Genomic DNA, 18,858 nt, shown 5'->3' on the forward strand with positions numbered 1-18,858 from the left:
ATGGCCTCTATAAAACATTCGTTGCACAATGGGGCCAGATAACTGCTTACCGGAAGCCACGCCTTATCTTTGCACATTATAGTAGATAATTTAAAGAACAATTTTTCATGGAATTAATTTTCATGTAGGATTGCTAACCCACAAAAACAGCGAAAATTAAGCCCCTTGAAAATTTCGCGCTATATGTATAGTAAGTACCGTATAGCGTGTAATTTTCGTGGGGCAAATATTCGATTTTTCTGGTAGGGGTATACATGTACGTATCTTCTGAGAGTCATTCATACTGTACCATGGTTATCTCCAAGTACCCTTGGCTAACTCAAAAAAGTGAGGAGTTCATTGACTCGCTGATTCAGGAGCTGATAAGCGATCCAAAAAATGATATGCATGGATTCAACTGCCCAACAGGCCCCAGAGGGGTTCCTTGACCCGCTGACTTAGGAGCTTAAAAGCAACCCTTCCAAAATTATATTTGATAATACTGGCTCACAACCCCCCCCTCCCCCCCTCCCCCCCTCTGACTGTTAAACAGAACTCCACTGACAGTTGACATGGTATATATACAATATATGGTATAATTATATACAATTGAATAATAAATTGTAAACTTCAGGAACTACTATAATGGTAATTTTGATCAGACATCATTGATTCAGAGTCTTCCAACAGCATATAGACACAAGACTGAAAAAAAAAATGTTTCAGTCACATGCGTGCTTGTCATATTGCACATATAATTTATCAACTCACCAGATAGCTAATACTACGGCAACAATGAAAAAGACAACTGCAAGGCCAATGGCTATATTGCGATCTCTGTTATCACATGCGCATGGGCCTGTATATAATATATAGAAACAATAAATAATAGCACGCCACGGTGTCAGGACGTTAATTGGCTATAAAATTATGTCAGTGACTTTAGTTGATTTGAGATATTGAAACTGTCTATAATTATAATCCAACATGCATGCGGACTCTATTAATTTATACCACATGGAGCCCATGCCATGAATGTGCTTTGTTTTTGTATGTGAAGATTGGACAGCTTTGAAAGCAGAAGATTATGTTGCTCAAGTTGAAGGCTTTGCCCCGAATGTGGGGTGATATGCTCAGCAGGGCTAGATAAGCTTGTATTTCTACTCGCATTTTGATAAAGAAGGCTATGCACTCGGTAGTCTCCATGCAAGTGATAATCTGTAATCTGGTTTCTGATTCACCGTTTGCATTATATTTATTCCTTGATTTTACTCAGGTTACTGTTTCTATGCGCCCTATCGTCCACGTGGCGCAACATACGTATTGTGTAAATATTAATTATTTGCAAAAAATGATACTGGTAATTCAGAAACAAATAATGCAAGAAATTGGTTGCATGATGAATTCACTTGGAGTGGCCGAATGCCGAGCTGGGGCCTGCAGTTTTAAATTAGAGCTCTAGTATAGTGATTGCCTATAGTACAGTGGCGTAGCCTGGATTTTTGGAAGAGCAGGGCAACTCAAATCAGTTGAGCAAGACCAGAGCAGGCGCTGGAAAAAAAGTCATTACTCAGTTTTCCTTAGCAATCAGCATGCGCATTAGATATGGCCCTGACCACATTTCAATTGCATGACATCATTCTATTATTATAATTATGCATACAGTATAGATTGACAGATCACGGTGATTCAAGCTAAGTTTAGAGAGTTCATGGGAGCACAAAAGGGGGGGGGAGCTCTAGCCCCGTCAGCCCCCCGATAATTTTTTTATGGCATGCATGAATAGAAAGTAGTTGGAACTTGACAATACAAAATAAATGTTTCCATGCAAGCGATGCTCTAAATATAGTTATATAAATAAAAGCACTGTAGGCGCCAAAGCTTTCTGGCAACGAAATTTGCATCTGCATGCAGAAAAGAGTGGGAATTGATCGATCTATGATTGTACTAAAAAGGATTGCTAAAAACGGCAAAAGTTGAAAGTTTATAATATTAATGGCTGCCTCATAAAAAACAGTGTGGCTGTGAAGCTCTTTTCTTACTGTGCATTTAGTGGTGACATTTTTTGACTGGAGGCCATGCCTCTTATTATAATGACGCCATTTAACTTATCTGCCTAGTTGGCTGTGGCCCAATCTTCTATTACAATGGAACCTCGCTAATCCGAATAGAGTCAGACCAGACCCCATCCGAATACATAAAATTTCCGGATTAACGGATGTCATTAAGTGATCATTAACGAAGACACTTGTGTACATGTATTATGAGTATTACTGTGGCCAGAAGGGAAGCTGTTAGCTAGAATAGTCTTTTATTTCTCCAGTCTTGTGAGCTCTCTTCGTTTTCTTTGCAGTGGCCATTGTATTGAGCAAGGTATTAACAGTTTATTAATAAAATTATTGCTGATTCAGCAAAGCAAGTTTTTTTTTTTTTTTTTTTTTTTTTTTTTTTTTTTTTTTTTTAGCCTTTATGGCGAAAAGAGTAGTTAAGGTAAGTACAAACGGGTAAGTTAGAGTGCGCATGCGCAGTAGTCTATTGATAGCCCCTCCTCTTTTTCAGATTGCGATTTTGTCCAAATTTGCGAGGTTTCGGACTAAAGGAGTTCGTCTGGATTAGCGAGGTTCTACTGTATTGCATATAATAGAGAAGCTATTTATTTACTTTAGCTACGAAAGAGAACTGCAGTCATTTTCGAGCCCCACCCAGTAACCGGATGTCTATGTGATGAGAAATGACTCGTTAGCTAGCTAGAAAATCAACCCTATAACTAGATCTTTACATGTACATCATAATAATACAGTTCATTTTGCAAAAACATTCAGAAAAAAGGGTCCGGGTCCACCTCATCTATATATCTCTCACATTCTCTCAGCACGATCAGACAAGGTAACAGCGTGCCCTTCCAGATAGATCATCATCACCAGCTATAAGGCTACCATGCACTGTACAAGCTAGCTAGCCATAGATAGACGAAACTATCTCACTACTATCCTTCGCATAATTATTGAAAAAGCGCTTCAATTCGAGTAAAAAACCTGCAGTTATGAGCATGCGCTTAAAATAAAGATACGCTAGCGCTTATAAATAAAGTACTAAGCTACGGTAGCACCCTCGCTATAATTATGCTCAGGATACTACAATAATGCCTTTGGGCTTATAATTATATATAGGTCTACCCATGCCATCATTATAATTTATAGACACCTCCAAACAGTGTTATATGTTGCAACTGAACTTACTAGGACTAGGAGTCGAAGTTGGGAAAGATGAAGATGGAGATGGAGTTGGGCAAGATGGATTATCTATAATGCATGTAGAAAATGATGGCTGTTATAATTATATGCATGAGATTACGATTTTAAAACTAAAATGTTGTGCTATAATTATTAACCAAGTATGAAGAAATAAATTAAAGAAAAATCGGCCTGGAACTGAGGTTAGGGCCAGACAAGAAATGTCAAGGTCAATGGCATGACAACTCACGTGGCATGATGAAATCAATCATCAAAGTATTCATTGATACATCCATCATTCGTATACCATTCGTATACTGAGCAGTACATTGAACGTTCAGGCTCGTGTTTCCAGTCACACCGTATATGTGTATATTAGCCTCTAACAGAGTATTCTGAGGAGGTCTGCTAACCAACAACTTAAACTGTGAGAAGGTCTCATTTAGGACACATAAATCATTAGGCGATACTATCTTTTTGTGTTCGCACTGTCCACCACCAGGGCAAAAATATACTTGAAGCATATTAGCCGTGTCTGAAGTATTGTGTAATCTACACGTTGAAGAAACATTTTTCCCAATAAAAATGTCATGCGACCCAGGCTGGGAACAGAGTTGAAACTCTAAAAAAATGATTAAACACATAATTATATAATGAAATATACCAGTGCATAAACTGCTTACCCTTTGGGCAGCTACAGCTTGTACTCAAGTTAATGGTATTATTATTCATTTGAAACTCGTCCAGTACCCTCTCACACTGCTGAGCACAGATCAGGCCTGATGAGACCTGCATGTCACAACCATGCAATCATAATACCTGCACCTATATACATTGTATTTCTAGATTATGCGATTACCTAAATTTATGCAGCATTGACATTCATTCATGTAGAGTGAGTCTAAGATACTACAGTGTTATAGATCTATACGCACACACTTAAGCTTACCAGCAAAAAACAGATAATTATTAGATATTGCATTCTGAACTAACTAAACTGGAGTTCTTTGATTAGGCCAGGCAAAGTAGATTAGTAGTTTCTCGGTTTTTGTAAATTGATGAGGCCCAAGGAAGGCTGGACTTAATTAAGTCATTAGGGATTCACTCTATGTCAGGAACGGAAGTTATTTAACCACAACACACCCTCGAATTCTTCACACGTATATGTTGTGACAACTTTTTGAGGGGAAGGCTAAAGTGAAGCGGGGGCTGATGAGAAACTACTCTGTAGACTCGCGGTAAACATTTTCAATTGAGGACCCCCGCGAGGATTGCATGGCTTTACGTACATGTAGTCTCAAGTCGAGTCATAATCAGTATTGCATCATAGTTCTATGAACCAAAAAGACATAGAAGGATCAGAGCTAGCTAGCTTCTATAGCGCGCGCTAGTCATAGAAGATGTTGAGATAGCTCTAGATCCAAGATGAACCGATGCTGTACAAAGTTATTCCTCGTAATATTTGCCTTAATTAATTCTCCTTGTTCTCTGCAACGGTGTCACTGGTAAGTCCAAAAACTAATATACAAAAACGAGCTTTAATTTCTAGGCTACTGCTTGATAGATGATCTATATTTTTTTCTATTCCAGCCGGTAGTTTTGTTTCTGTGCCTGAAAATGTGACTGTTTATTCTGGGGAAATGGCAAGACTTACATGTAAGGTAACTCAGAGTGGACAGAGCGGACTCTACTGGCTGATTACTGAGGAGCGTTTGCTACCAAGTAATCTCCCAGACTTCTATCAAGCAAGTAGATATATCTGGAGTCCTGAAGGATTTGATGACCCATACACAACTTCCATAGCTTTGGAGATGATTGGAATATCTGAAACCGATAATACATCAGTGGAGTGTATAGGACATTATTCGAATGCAGGATACATTCTCAGTGATAAAGTGTACCTAAGGGTACAAGGTAAAAATAGTTATAAGTACATGTACGTGTATATTTCGAGGTCCTGGTTAAGCATGTAGATCTACCGCACCCACGAATTTAATATCGTATGCTGCTGCTATTCCGCGAAAGTTTATATCCTTGAAATATACCCGCTATATGGTATATAGACACTAGTTGATAAGATCTATATGGAAAGTACATGGGAAAAGTGCCTCAGAGCAGGTATACTATGGGACTTAGTATACTAGTATTCTGTTGTCAAGTAATTGTATTGTAGTCAAGCCTCGAGGGCAAGGTTTGCGCGTGTGCACTAGATCTAGACACTGTTCTGTCGGTGTCCATGTGATTTACAAGCCCTCAGCCACCCTCGCTATACACTCGGGATATTAAATCAGTGCCCATAGACAAAACAGTGTCTAACTACTATGTATAGGCGGACCATAACAAGTATGTGGAGCTAGAGCTTTATCTAGAAATGATTACCATGGACAGTGGAGTCATCTTTTAGCTTGTAGAAGTTGGTCTATATAAGTTTGTATCAGCACAATACACGAGAAATCGAGAGATTCTCTTAAAAATAGGGCTCCGAAAATGGTGTTCGTTTCAGTATTGCTACTGTTATTTTCCGGCAGGCGTTCATTTCCAAGGAGAGCATAACTTTTACTATCTGCTGTTTATTTCGTACAAAGTACAAAAAATGATAACCATGCATGTCACTTGTGTGAATTAAAAGAAAAAAACGACATAAGTGTTCACTAAACAACCTCTGATATTAGATTTGTTGCTCGTGTCACATTGTAGGAATTCTCAATGCTCCAAGTAATCTGGCAAGCTCTGCGGTAATCAATGACTCAGTGCTGATAACCTGGACTCCTCCCTCTACTCTGCCGGGTACTACCATGAGCTTCACAGTCAACGCATCAGTCGAAGACCACTCAGAAACCTTTACTACCTCTCAACACGACTTCCTTATCAGCCTATGTGATCTTGGTGTTAGCGGTTGTTACTCCAATTGTGAGCTGAGTGTGTCTGTGAGAAGTATCAACCAAGCTGGTGAAGGAGAACCAACATCCATCACTGTTCCTGTCCAACCGTTCTTATGTGATGGAGCTGAACATGGTATAATATGTACATTTATGCAGTGTATTGTCATTGACTTTGTTCCTCTTAATTGTGCGTGTCTGTGCAGATAGACCAGGACTCCCTACAGACCTTGTAGCCAGTGCTCTGGACGACTCTCTATCTGTGTCTTGGTCACGCCCCTCCTCCAGTCACCCCATTTCCCACTATAGTGTGGATGTATGGGATACTCAGACAGAGTCCCTAATAGCCAATGGAACTGAAATTACTGATCTGCAGTATACACTGGAGTACATGGCTGTGGGCATAGATACATGCAATAGAAGTTATAACGTTGTAATCAGTGTTTGTGGGGTGAATGTTGCTGGTAAAGGCAAGACTGCAAACACAACTATGGCAATACAACAAAACATGCAGTCGTGTCCTACTACTTCTGGTAATATCTTTGGCTATAATATTGTACATAATTCCCTGAATTGTTTATGCCAGATTGTGGTAATCTTGATCTGTTATAGAATTAAGCATTGAGTTTTCTGGTACATACGTATGTATATACAAGGTACTTTGCCCATTAATATGTATACTTAAATTCAAATAGTTAATTTTCATTTGTCTTTCTCATACAGTTGTAGAAAGTGTCACAACTCCACAAGTATCTGCCTCAACCCATTCGCCACATCATTTCCCCCAAGGTTTGTTGTGTCTGTATTATTGGCTGGTTAATATACACAAAACTTAGTGTATGTATTGACTCTTTGTTCTTTGAACTACAGATCTAGTGCCACACCTCATGCCAATTGTTGCTGGTGGTGTAACAGCCGTAGTACTACTGATGATTTTGGCAGGTATACTGATAATAATTGTGTATAATTATAGCCTCCTTGCAATTGTCTCTTACTCAATTTAAACATTCTCCAGTTACTGTTGCAGTATGTATTTGTGTGAAAAGAAGAAACAAGATAGATGGTAAAGTTGCCGGCAACACTGTAATCCTATGAAATGTTTGCTTCCAACTTATTTTTTGCAGATGATTCTAAACGATCATCCTTTGAGACTGGAAAGAATCCATCATACGGATATTCCCCTCCTCTAACAAAGAATCCATGTTATGAAAAACCGCATCAGTACGAGTCAATTGACCCAGTTTACAGTACCGTAACTGAGGTTAAAGTTCAACCACACCCAACGGGTGTACCTTCCCAATTATACCCGGCTCATGAGAATGCGTAGTACAACAAAACACAGAATTAACTGGCAGAATGGCCCAAACACAATAGCTTTTATATTATAGCTGATTAACTCAAGTTTGTCACTTACAGCGGAACTGTTGCCATGTCATACCTAGAAGCCCTATAATACTCTCACTATCTTGTAATTTGATGTAATTAGACACATGCAGTGTATTATTATCTGTGACATAATAAGAAACTGCCCATATAAGGAAACAACAACTATTACGTGTATAGCACTCAGTTGGGGGGGGGGTTCAAAATCTTGATAGCATTGTGACAAGTGACAATAATTATGTACCGTATAGCGGGTATATTTTGAGGGTATAAATGTTTTAGTGTGGTTTTCGTATTAGGCATGAACCGCGAAAATGTATATACACAGAACACTAATGTATACAGTCTGGTATCACTGTGTTCATGTTGCTAGCCTACCGGTATTATTGCATGTACATAACATAACATAACTGTGGGGAGGGGGCCAGTGTGCATGTGTTTACGGGGGACCCGGAGTGAGGGGGGGGGGCAGAATGGTAAAATGGTATAGCTATGGAGTCTTCCTAAGAATTGAGGTGAACAACTTTGTTTTACCACAACTACACATGTCATCTGTTTGTGGTGCATGCATGACACAACACAGCCAACAAATAATATAGGGGCGTGGTGCAACAACATTGTGTGTGTGGGAGGTGGATATTTAAAATTCATTACCAATAATCATGGACAGTATTGATCACCGTACTAAAGACTTCAGTAAAGTGGGAGCAAAAAAATAATTATAGATATTCACAATTAGAGGTCACATTAATTGTTGAACTGAACATTGGCTATAATTAAAACAAGTCCTCTCGCTTCATTTAATTCAGTGGTCACTGTATCAACTATGTGTGTCCAAACTTCTCTCTAGGGAATTTCCTTAATTGCTTCTCCCAGGGATTTCTGTAATATGTGCATGTATGAATCAGATTTCTGTGTCAATAAACAATAAGCAATGGTTTCTTGCTTATCAGCATTATTCACCATGCAGTCATGCAATGTATTCGTTACAAAGGATATACAGTCAAAAGTGTCTCATTGTACACTTGCTTATCAATTCTCACAATTCTTAGTATCAGTGACATCATAATGTACTTTTAACCGGCCATGTTGACAATTGAAAATAAACGTTACTTTTCTTCATTATTATGCAATGCCATAATTATATAACAGGTTTCTCACACAATTAGAACAATAATTATTGTGAAGAAGTCTATATACATGTGAGAATCTCTATGCCTTGATAGCAATGGGTTTGCTGAGAATCTCACCATGCATGTAGCAGTTGCAGCACTGTTTACATGCACATAGTGCAAGGGATGTTATTACGTTACGTATAATTATATACTCATCATTACAACTGCATAATATAATTTGCACATTGCAGTGTCAGTTAGCGAATTACAACAAGAGTTTCTTGCACACACAACTAATGATACAAAATCCACCATTTAGACGGTCTACTCTCTCCTCAGCCTCGATTCCAGGCCACATTATAATACGTATTTTAATCCTACTATCTCCTGAGTGAGGTATTGCTCTCACTGCATGGGTGGAGCAACAATTCAGCTTCATGGGTGGAGAGATGTATACAGACTCACCATGCATCCATCAAACAAACTGTGAAGCGTCATGCTGTATATGTACTATGGTGGTGAGGGATTTATGGCAACGTAAATCAACTCGCCCTCGGGCGTTGCACTGAATGTAATAATAGCTACCCAACGTTCACTGTTATAAGTGAGTACCAGGCATATTAGAATCTATTTTATGATATCATTGATGACAGAGCATGCACATAGGGACCTAACCCTAACCTTATTATCTAGCTGAGGTGTGTGATGGGCGTTCTAGTGAATCTAACAATGCACATAGAGCAGCATTCACCAGTTGTTCTCCTAACCGTTATAAAAGCGAAAACTCGGCCTGGGATCGAGGCTACATTCACCCCACGTTAAGCAGGGGCAAAACTAACTTTTTACTGTAATGACCTTAGGCTTATCGTAAATAGGAAATGATCATGAATTTATAAAGCAATGATTAGTTTTTTGTCACCTTCAAAGATGGCCTACAAGTTTCATTTTTCAACTACTGTCTCATCCGTGAGGTACTAGATCTATTTCTAAAAATTCACATTTACAAATATAAGTAGTCTGAAATTATGCATGCATGATGGATAGATGATAACAATGTCATGGAAAGCTGAATTACTGTTGTAAGCCAAGAAGTATTGTCGATTTAAGTCACACAATTTCTTCGTAAATGTGCAGTTCGTTATCAGAATTGCATCCATATGCATCATTAACTTTCATTGGTAAACTTATGCCGTAGGCTTCATTTTCTCGCAGATTCACATTTTGATGTTCATTTGATCGCTGTCTCTTTTTTACAATCACAAGTATTTTGATGATTGCAACTGACACTCCTGCATTATGAATGAGACTAAAAATGTTTTGGCGGCATAATAGAAGTACATACCACATATTTGTGCTATTACAGCAGCAACAGGAGCAATCACAGTCCACATAATTTCCGAATCTGTATCTGAATATGCATGCATGGTGTAATATATTATGACAGCGTAGTTGACGTTGGATACATACATACCCTGAGTAGTCCCGGTCGTAGTTTCCGTAGTTGCTTTTCTGGTGAATATATACATATCCTGAGTAGTCCCGGTCGTAGTTTCCGTACTTGTTTCTCTGGTGGATACATACATACCCTGAGTATAGTCCCGGTCGTAGTTTCCGTAGTTGTTTCTCTGGTGGATACATACATACCCTGAGTAGTCCCGGTCGTAGTTTCCGTACTTGTTTCTCTGGTGGATACATACATACCCTGAGTAGTCCCGGTCGTAGTTTCCATACTTGTTTCTCTGGTGGATACATACATATCCTGAGTAGTCCCGGTCGTAGTTTCCGTAGTTGTTTCTCTGATGGATACATACATATCCTGAGTAGTCCCGGTCGTAGTTTCCGTAGTTGAGGGTTTTGTGCTCGGTCTGGTTGTTTTAATAGTTGTAGTGCCTAATGGATAAGTGATATTATTATAGTATTCACTGACTGCATTGCTCCATTCATACCTGCATCAGGGGTAGTGGGTATGACTGTACCTGTTCGGTCTTCAGTCACATGAAATAGAGATTACATTACATATGAAGCAAATGCACACCTGCATCATGCGTGTGCACAACTTGTGTAAAGAATCATGCAGTGAACGTTTAGTGCCTCGAAAATAACCAGCTATTATGGTAAGTTACATTATAGAAGTGCAATAAATAGTGCAATATGTCTATATACGAGCTCTTCAACATACCCTGTTCATCGGTTAATTGAAGAAGAATCAATAAAGTTTGCTGACTATGAATAACCCGGCTACCATCAGATGACATTGTCAGCGCTAAATATTTCACTCGAGTATTATTGTTGAACTTGCTTGGATTAGGAATATATATGTTGATCTGTCTATTTGTGATTCGTTCAATCCATATATTTGTCTTATTATCGTACCTACACTGATGATAATATAATGAAGGCCTTTCACAATTTGAATCTGAACATAATTGTATATCAACAATGTTAGCGATGTCATTTACGATACAGCTAGCAAATCCCATTTGTTGAGTTGATCTAATAGTATAGCTACTCTCAGGACAGAGAACGAAATCTGCATGTAAAATAATGTATATAATTATGTAACAGTAACACAATTACTCTATACTATATATAATACATACCACAGAATACTGAGAACAAATGAACACTCTTCTCTCAAATTGGTGTCAACTGTCAACACACCAAAATTAACGAATAAGAAATTACCACAATTGCGTCAGCATACCGGGTATATTTCGAGGGTATATGCATGTTTGTGGTTTTCGCGGATTAAGCATGTACCGCAAACATTTATAACTGTGATTGAAATATAATATCGCATGCTGCAAAAGGCTGCTATTTCACGAAAATCAAGTCCACGAAAACCTTTCTAAAGGCATTTCCACGAAAATTTATATACCCTCGAAATATACCCGCTACACGATAACTTATAGGTGTGCAATGTCTGGATATAACAGGAGCAAATCCTCTAAACTATGTATGTACATTGCATGCATGCATGCTCATGCACACATAAAAAACTCACAATCTTCACAGCCCTCTGTGGTAGAAAAATTATTCCAGCCTTGAAATGGCCCGATTAAGCTATAGTACAACTCTCGTCTTGAGCGATACAGTAACAAGTTAGAGACTGCATGAAAGAGAAAAACACTCTGACACTGCATCACCATAGTAAACTAAACTATAATAAAGCTCGGCTATAGGTTGTGAATCACCAGTATATATATAAAATGTCTATAGTCTGTTAAGTCAGCATCTTATACAATGCTACCCAATCTATAAACTGCTCTGTTTATATGTGCCATAATTATGGCAGCCAGTTCATGCAACTCTCATGTGCTGTAGAAGCTATTATACAATTATATGTAGTGAATAGTTAACCTCGTGCAGTCTGCTAGATCACATAGGTATACAAGTATAATTATAGATCTATATAATAATTATGGTCATATAATTATAGTATAAGCTTACCTTAAAAGACAGTATTGCCAAGATGTATGCATAAAACTTCGCCATCGGGCTAGCTTGATAATGCAACACTAAGGTGTTTTGCACAAGTTTTAAAGTTGGGTAATTTTGGTTGAGCTTTCCTAAAAAACTTAGCTATGTGTATCTAGATCTAATTGCATGTAGTTAGCAAAATATAGAAATCTGAAGTGCATGGACTCAATTGACAATTTCTATATTTTACTGCTAGACTATAACATAATTATAGTGCTGTGTCTGGCAGGCATTGTGTATAAAGCCTTATAAGTTTTCACTTGAGTCTTACTAAATTTAGCTAGTGCATGCATGGTATAATATACATTTAGGTAAAAACTACAATAGCACCATACTTTAATTTTTAGTTCCAACTTGTTTTGCACAAGATTCTAAAACAATTATCCATTGCATGCATGAGACTGGAAAGAATCCATCATATACGGAGATCCTCCTCCTCTAACAAAGAATCCATGTTATGAAGAGCTGCCACATTTGTATGAGTCAATTGACCCAGATTACATGCTAAGGTTGTATACAAGCACTCAGTTGAGGGGCTCAAAATCCTAATAGTACAGCACTATGCAGTACTGTGTGCATGTGTGTATGCATATGTGCATGCAGGCTACCGATGGCCCCAGAGATTGAAGACCGATATAGAGGAACCGGGATATAGGGTCAGCTATGGAGATCAGTGGCTGCATGTGCAAGTATGTGTGTGCATGTGTATGTGTGTGTGCATAATGTCATAAACAGAAAACTATACATACTTGCAAAGTGCTGGCGCATGTACATAGCTATAATATGACACAGCGAACGAAGCTATACGTTTTGCAACCACACAACGGTTATGGGGGACACAGTTAAAATTCTATATGCACCTCATGCTCATAATCATTATAGGCACATGTCAGAGGTATTGCATGTGATCCCCGTTTCATGAGTATAATAATAATTATAGCATTCGTCATGCTTTCGTATACAAAATTAATATTCACTTTCATTGATATAAGATTGATACACCAAAACATTTAGGCAGAATTATAATCGGTATAAAGAGTCATCAAACTTCTCTCCAGGGAATTGCTTCTCCCAACGATAATGTACGGGCATGTATGAATCAGATTTCCAGGTAAATAATAAACAATCAACAATGGTTTTCTTGCTTATCAGCAATATTCACCGTAAATATGTTCATATAATATAATAAACAGTCAACAGTCAACAGTCAGTATTGTGCGCACAAACAGTTCTTAGTAATTATGACATAACTAAGATTGATTGACTCACATCAGAGACCTGCAACATGAAATGCTGACAAATTCTTAATTAATTTCCAAAATGCCTTCTTTTCGGCAGTATAATAGTTAGCTTGATAGAAGTATATATACCAGGGCATCCTGTACAGGGATCACCCCTACACACATTCATGCACACCCTCACACCGTCACACCTCATCCCAATACCTTACACGGCTCGTCCCCCCTGATATACATGTGAGTATATACGTCATTATATATGCATGATGGGAGGGTTAAGGGTTACAACCTAACTATAGGTCTATCTAAAATAATAATTCTATCGCATGCAGCAAATTATTATGAAAAGTGGAGGTATACACTGAAACAGATGTGCATGTGATTGATTTGTATTTAGCTAAGTACTGAACAGTACTTCTTGGACTATAATTATGTATGAGCGTGCATGCTTCATTCTATGCAGTTCCATGGGCTTCAAGTTCCACTCGACTTTCAAGTACAATTTCTTCATAGATGTGCTGTTCTTCATTGGAACTGCAGCCATATGCATTATTGATTTTCATTGATAAACGTATGCCATAGGCTTCATTTTCTTCCAGGTCTACATCAGGATCTTGATGAGGAGTTGACCTCCATTGTTGCTTCTTTATTATCAAGAGCACTATGATCAATGTAGCTGACGCACCTATACAGATTGAAAGAGATCTGTAACTATTAGCAGTTTTACAGTATAAATATATAAGGCATCATATCTCGCTCGTACCCAATGTAAAAGCTATTACAGCAGGAGTTGTAACAGCAGCAATCGTAATTATCACGTCTGAATCTGCATGAGTAAATCAGTGTTGCCATAATAATATACAATGCAGTGCAGGTGTATATATATATATATATATACCAGATTGTGTATGTCTAGTTGTCACAGATCCACTAGTACTCGGTGCCATGGATTCACTGGTAATCAGGGTCACAGATCCACTAGTACTCGGTGCCACGGATTCACTGGTAGTCAGGGTCACAGATCCACTAGCACTCGGTGCCACGGATTCACTGGTAGTCAGGGTCACAGATCCACTAGTACTCGGTGCCACGGATTCACTGGTAGTCAGGGTCACAGATTCACTAGTACTCGGTGCCACGGATTCACTGGTAGTCAGGGTCACAGATCCACTAGTACTCGGTGCCACGGATTCACTGGTAGTCAGGGTCACAGATCCACTAGTACTCGGTGCCACAGATTCACTGGTAGCCAGGGTCACAGATCCACTAGTACTCGGTGCCACGGATTCACTGGTAGTCAGGGTCACAGATCCCGGTTCATTATTCCCTATATATATACACGGGTGACTATATATACTGTAATATACATAGTACAACTACCTGTCACCAATAATCCGGGATAGAGCAGCTTGTATTTACTCACTATAATTATACTTCTGACTTAGGTCAACCCTATACACAGCTTCGGTTCCAGGCCAATTTTTCTTGAAAAATCGGGCCGGGGCCGAGGCTAGGTCAACCCAATCTCTACTATAATTATATAAGCATGCAAGAATGCCTAGGATTCCAGCCTAGATTAAACGACTTGCGTAAGCATGGTATTGAATTAAGAGCAAAAGAAAATAATAGATACATCACCCTCATTAATTTTTAGTCAGCATGCAGCTGTAAATATAGGATAACCTTATAATAATTATAGCCTAGACCCATGCATATATATAGCTGGTGGTTTGCACACTTAATTGTACAACTACGTGTAAATTTCATCATACATAACTATATGGAACTTACCGTATCTGACAATAAAATTAAAACGCTCTAGCTCTTTCATCATTAAAAATGTGGTCCCTGTGTACTATGCATTGAATCGAAATTTCACAACTATTTATCACATTGTAGTTCTCAATGTACACAGTTACATGTCGGTTAAAGTCTGTCACAGGTCTTACATACACTATATTAATGCCTGGAATAGTAGTACTGCTCTGAAAACAACGGCTTAATCCTATGTTGTTAAATATAGCTCCTGGGCCACAACCACAGCCACATTCAGCTGTTCTCACAGAAACTGCTGCTCTTTCCTCTGCTTGGCATGTTACAAACAGAACATTACTATCGACGCCAATGGCTTGATTCACAACTTCCATCGGAGGGCAAAGTTTCAAGTCTGTAATAAAGAGCCATGGCAAGTAACCTAAGGAAGAATCAGATGCAATGGCAGTGTAGTAAATTATAAAATTATGGTGAGAAATCTCAGTATATTGGTAGTGGAGAGGGAAGTACTTATAATTATTAAATATAATTATTATTATAAGCCATAATTACTAGTCAACCAGTCAATAACTGTAACATATGGCCCACTGTAAGCAACGATTGGCGCAAGAAGATGCATGGATCCCATAAAAATGTAGCCGAACCTCCTGTACTGATATATAAGATAAAACTCACTCTGCTGAGTCCCCTGCTGACACTGATTTGTAGACTTGTTTATCGCACCAGTAAGACCAATCAGTTCATTTCCATTGCACAACAGCTCCTGTCCATGAACGGTAGAAACGTAAGCTAGTAGATCTACCTGTAGCCAATAGAACGTATGGTATAAATCTAATCATCAGCACATGATAAGAAAACAAATATACATCAATATAAATTTACTGAAGCAAATAGTAGCAGCAGGTCTATTATTAATGTTGCCATTAGCTGTATAGAGTTAACAATTATTCTAACTGCAGTAAGCGCAGCGACACCGTTGCACGATATTTGCTTTTGATACTCATGATCTTTACCTACTCTACTAAACGCTTACTTCTTCCTGACTCCTGATTTGCTTTTGATGTCATCATCGCTCAAAATCAAAACAAGCAACTGGACACCTCCAAAGTGATTGAAATCAAAGCATCTGTAAGGCACTCGAACCGTTCACTTCAGGACCAACAAGCTGAGACAGTTTACGGCCAAAAAACTGTCTCCACAGTCGAAACGCCTTATTGACCTGGCCAAAGAGAAAGGTGCCTCATCGTGGCTTTCAGTTCTACCTATTGATGACCATGGTTTCTCCCTCCACAAGGGCGCATTCAGAGATGCACTCTGTTTTCGCTATGGCTGGCCACTGCCATCGACCCCTACTAAATGCAACTGTGGCTCAGCCTTCTCAGCAAACCATGCAATGATTTGCCCAAAGGGCGGCTTCCCAACGATAAGGCATAATGAGCTACGTGATCTGACAGCTTCACTTCTCATCAAAGTCTGCCACAATGTTGCCACAGAACCCCGACTACAACCACTAAGCGGATAGTCTTTATCCCACCGCTCAGCCATTACCACTGACAATGCCCGTCTTGACATCCGTGCGAGAGGGTTCTGGTCTGCTGCTCAAGACGCATATTTTGATGTGAGGGTTTTCCACCCGAATGCGCCCAGCAACAGTTCCAGAACCATCAAAGCTGCCTACAAGAAACATGAAGACGAGAGAAAAAAACGGGCTTACGGCCAACGTGTCAGAGACATTGAGCAAGGAGTTTTCACCCCCCTAGTCTTCTCAACCACAGGTGGACTGGGACAAGAGGCCACCACCTTTTACAAAAGATTAGCAGACATGCTCGCCTGGAAAAAAGGAAAAAACTACTCAGTAGTAATCAGCTGGCTAAGATGCAAGCTATCATTCGCTGCTGTCCGATCATCAATCATGTGCATCCGAGGGACAAGATCATCAACTCATCGACCCCTACGTGACGCGGACATTACTCTCGCAACGGAAGAGGGCCTGATCCCTCAAATTTAATTAACTGTAACTGTTTCCAATAAATTTATGTACATGTATACATGCTATTATTATAATATTACTACTTTTGATACTCATGATCTTTACCTACTCTACTAAACGCGTACTTCTTCCTGACTCCTGATTTGCTTTTGATACTCATGATCTTTACCTACTCTACTAACGCGTACTCCTGGCTACGGTGGCCCAGAGAGTTCACAAGAGTACGATTGACCTTCGCTAGTGGACAGTACGATTGACCTTCGCTAGTAGAGAGTTGACCATCGCTAGTAGGGAGTTGACCATCGCTAGTAGGGAGTTGACCATCGCTAGTAGAGAGTTGACCTTCGCTAGTAGAGAGTTGACCTTCGCTAGTAGAGAGTTGACCTTCGCTAGTGAACAGTACGATTGACCTTCGCTAGTGGACAGTACGATTAACCTTCGCTAGTAGAGAGTACAAGTGACCTTCGCTAGTGGACAGTACAACCTTCGCTAGTAGGTAGTACGATTAACCTTCGCTAGTAGAGAGTACGATTAACCTTCGCTAGTGGAGAGTTCTTTTTTTCTAGTAAAAGCTCACCTTTTAGCTAAAAACCTTTACCTAGGTACGTAGGGGGGTGCTGACCTTATATTTGACCTTTGCTACACACAGATGCTGTATTAAAGAGCCATGCATAGCCTGCTTTGGACAGCAGGCATAACACTAGCCTATAGTAGGTTACAGTTGAACAGTAAGTTGAGCTTGTTTGTGTGCTGTTGTTTGACATGTTCTAATACAGTCATTCCTACAGGCTACATGTTCTACTCTGGACTTCAATCTGGCAAAAGAAAAATAGTCCACTCAACACTGAACAGCCCTAGAGTAGAACATGGAATTATTGTATTATTTAGCTACAACAAATCCTACATGTACTAGAAACATCAGCACACAAATAAGCAACCTAGCCTCGATCCCAGGCCGAGTTTTCGCTTTTATAACGGTTAGGCGAACAACTAGGCCTGGTACTACCGTATAGCGGGTATATTTCGAGGGTATAAATGTTCGCGGTTTTCGCGGATTGAGCCTGTACCGCGAAAATTTATACCCACGAAAATTTATAATAGTAGGCGTGTTCAGTATTATGGATTCGAGGCTAACAGTGGAGTGGTACAGCTGCATGTTGATGTGCGCATGCGCCAAAAGGCTGGAACTCAGACCACGAAAATAAAATCCGCGAAATCCTTTGTAATGGTCCATCCGCGAAAATTTATACCCTCGAAATATACCCGCTATACGGTATATAGTTGTCTGCCATGCGTCAAATTTTCATTGTGTTTGTGGTCGGCAAAAATATTTCTAATCGAAATTTGTACACAGAAAATGCACAGAGTGAGTACACAAAAGATGCACATAGAGAGCTGCTTCACAAGGGCCTGGGGAGTTGCCAGTTGTGCTGCAGCACGATTACAGTGACCCAGGGCAACTTCAGGATGATTGAATGCCTTCAAATTACGTTTCAAAAATATTTAGCAGGCTGCTGGACTTCTCTGATTCTAGGCCCCAACTCGTAATTCTTGAGAAAACGTAGATTCTCTTGATGCCTCTGTCAGTCTGAGCTACCCAGCAACGCTCGAACGAGCAGGTCATACTCCAGTCCTGTAAGTATAGGACAATAATTACAAAGACGGTTAAACCCTTACCTCAAACTGTCCAGTCTCGTCCGTTAGTATAGCCAAGCGGAGCACTGTTGGGATAGCTGGATATTAGCCATTGCTCCTGTACAGAGAAATAGACATTCTAAATACGTGTAG

The 18,858-nt window shown here is 39.4% G+C and overlaps 3 protein-coding genes and 3 long non-coding RNA genes across 6 annotated transcripts in view; 2 read left to right on the forward strand and 4 right to left on the reverse strand.

Moving 5' to 3' along the window:
- Positions 1–550: 550 nt before the first annotated feature.
- Positions 551–4,259, reverse strand: LOC135337938 (uncharacterized). The gene is made up of 6 exons (XM_064533963.1): positions 4,162–4,259; positions 3,896–4,001; positions 3,463–3,834; positions 3,219–3,281; positions 751–838; positions 551–684 (listed from the first exon to the last, which is right to left on the reverse strand). Exons 1-6 carry the CDS (start codon positions 4,192–4,194, stop codon positions 645–647), a joined length of 702 nt encoding a protein of 233 aa, XP_064390033.1. The 5' UTR covers positions 4,195–4,259; the 3' UTR covers positions 551–644.
- Positions 4,260–4,578: 319 nt separating this feature from the next.
- On the forward strand, positions 4,579–7,618 carry LOC135337543 (uncharacterized). The gene is made up of 8 exons (XM_064533475.1): positions 4,579–4,717; positions 4,803–5,126; positions 5,910–6,227; positions 6,298–6,624; positions 6,815–6,880; positions 6,962–7,033; positions 7,107–7,154; positions 7,216–7,618. Exons 2-8 carry the CDS (start codon positions 4,853–4,855, stop codon positions 7,416–7,418), a joined length of 1,308 nt encoding a protein of 435 aa, XP_064389545.1. The 5' UTR covers positions 4,579–4,717; positions 4,803–4,852; the 3' UTR covers positions 7,419–7,618.
- Positions 7,619–9,999: 2,381 nt separating this feature from the next.
- On the reverse strand, positions 10,000–11,781 carry LOC135336872 (uncharacterized). The gene is made up of 4 exons (XR_010394966.1): positions 11,594–11,781; positions 10,769–11,119; positions 10,536–10,574; positions 10,000–10,479 (listed from the first exon to the last, which is right to left on the reverse strand). It is a non-coding gene; the product is annotated as an uncharacterized LOC135336872 (long non-coding RNA).
- A 1,855-nt stretch (positions 11,782–13,636) lies between these two features.
- The window catches only part of LOC135337290 (uncharacterized), a 39,890-nt gene continuing 34,668 nt past the window's right edge, over positions 13,637–18,858 (reverse strand). The window contains exon 7 of the mRNA XM_064533206.1: positions 13,637–13,992. Within this exon, the coding sequence (XP_064389276.1) occupies positions 13,763–13,992 (230 nt within the window). The 3' untranslated portion in view covers positions 13,637–13,762. The remainder of the gene's footprint in view (positions 13,993–18,858) is intronic.
- On the reverse strand, positions 14,545–16,010 carry LOC135337296 (uncharacterized). The gene is made up of 3 exons (XR_010395043.1): positions 15,963–16,010; positions 15,756–15,882; positions 14,545–15,474 (listed from the first exon to the last, which is right to left on the reverse strand). It is a non-coding gene; the product is annotated as an uncharacterized LOC135337296 (long non-coding RNA).
- On the forward strand, positions 17,623–17,986 carry LOC135337939 (uncharacterized). Its single transcript, XR_010395378.1, has 2 exons — positions 17,623–17,798; positions 17,859–17,986. It is a non-coding gene; the product is annotated as an uncharacterized LOC135337939 (long non-coding RNA).

Source organism: Halichondria panicea, chromosome 6 (assembly GCF_963675165.1).
Source record: "Halichondria panicea chromosome 6, odHalPani1.1, whole genome shotgun sequence".
Taxonomy (NCBI): domain Eukaryota; kingdom Metazoa; phylum Porifera; class Demospongiae; order Suberitida; family Halichondriidae; genus Halichondria; species Halichondria panicea.

Excerpts from the sequence above, each read along its gene's own strand:
- LOC135337543 (XM_064533475.1), top strand. The coding sequence starts at position 4,853 with ATGGCAAGACTTACATGTAAGGTAACTCAGAGTGGACAGAGCGGACTC. Across the intron at positions 6,228-6,297 it reads ATGTGATGGAGCTGAACATG|ATAGACCAGGACTCCCTACA; the intron begins GTATAATATGTA and ends GTGTCTGTGCAG. Across the intron at positions 7,034-7,106 it reads ACTACTGATGATTTTGGCAG|TTACTGTTGCAGTATGTATT; the intron begins GTATACTGATAA and ends AACATTCTCCAG.
- LOC135337938 (XM_064533963.1), bottom strand. The coding sequence starts at position 4,194 with ATGCAATATCTAATAATTATCTGTTTTTTGCTG. Across the intron at positions 4,002-4,161 it reads TAATTATCTGTTTTTTGCTG|GTCTCATCAGGCCTGATCTG; the intron begins GTAAGCTTAAGT and ends TGTGACATGCAG. Across the intron at positions 3,282-3,462 it reads GATTGATTTCATCATGCCAC|ATAATCCATCTTGCCCAACT; the intron begins GTGAGTTGTCAT and ends CATGCATTATAG.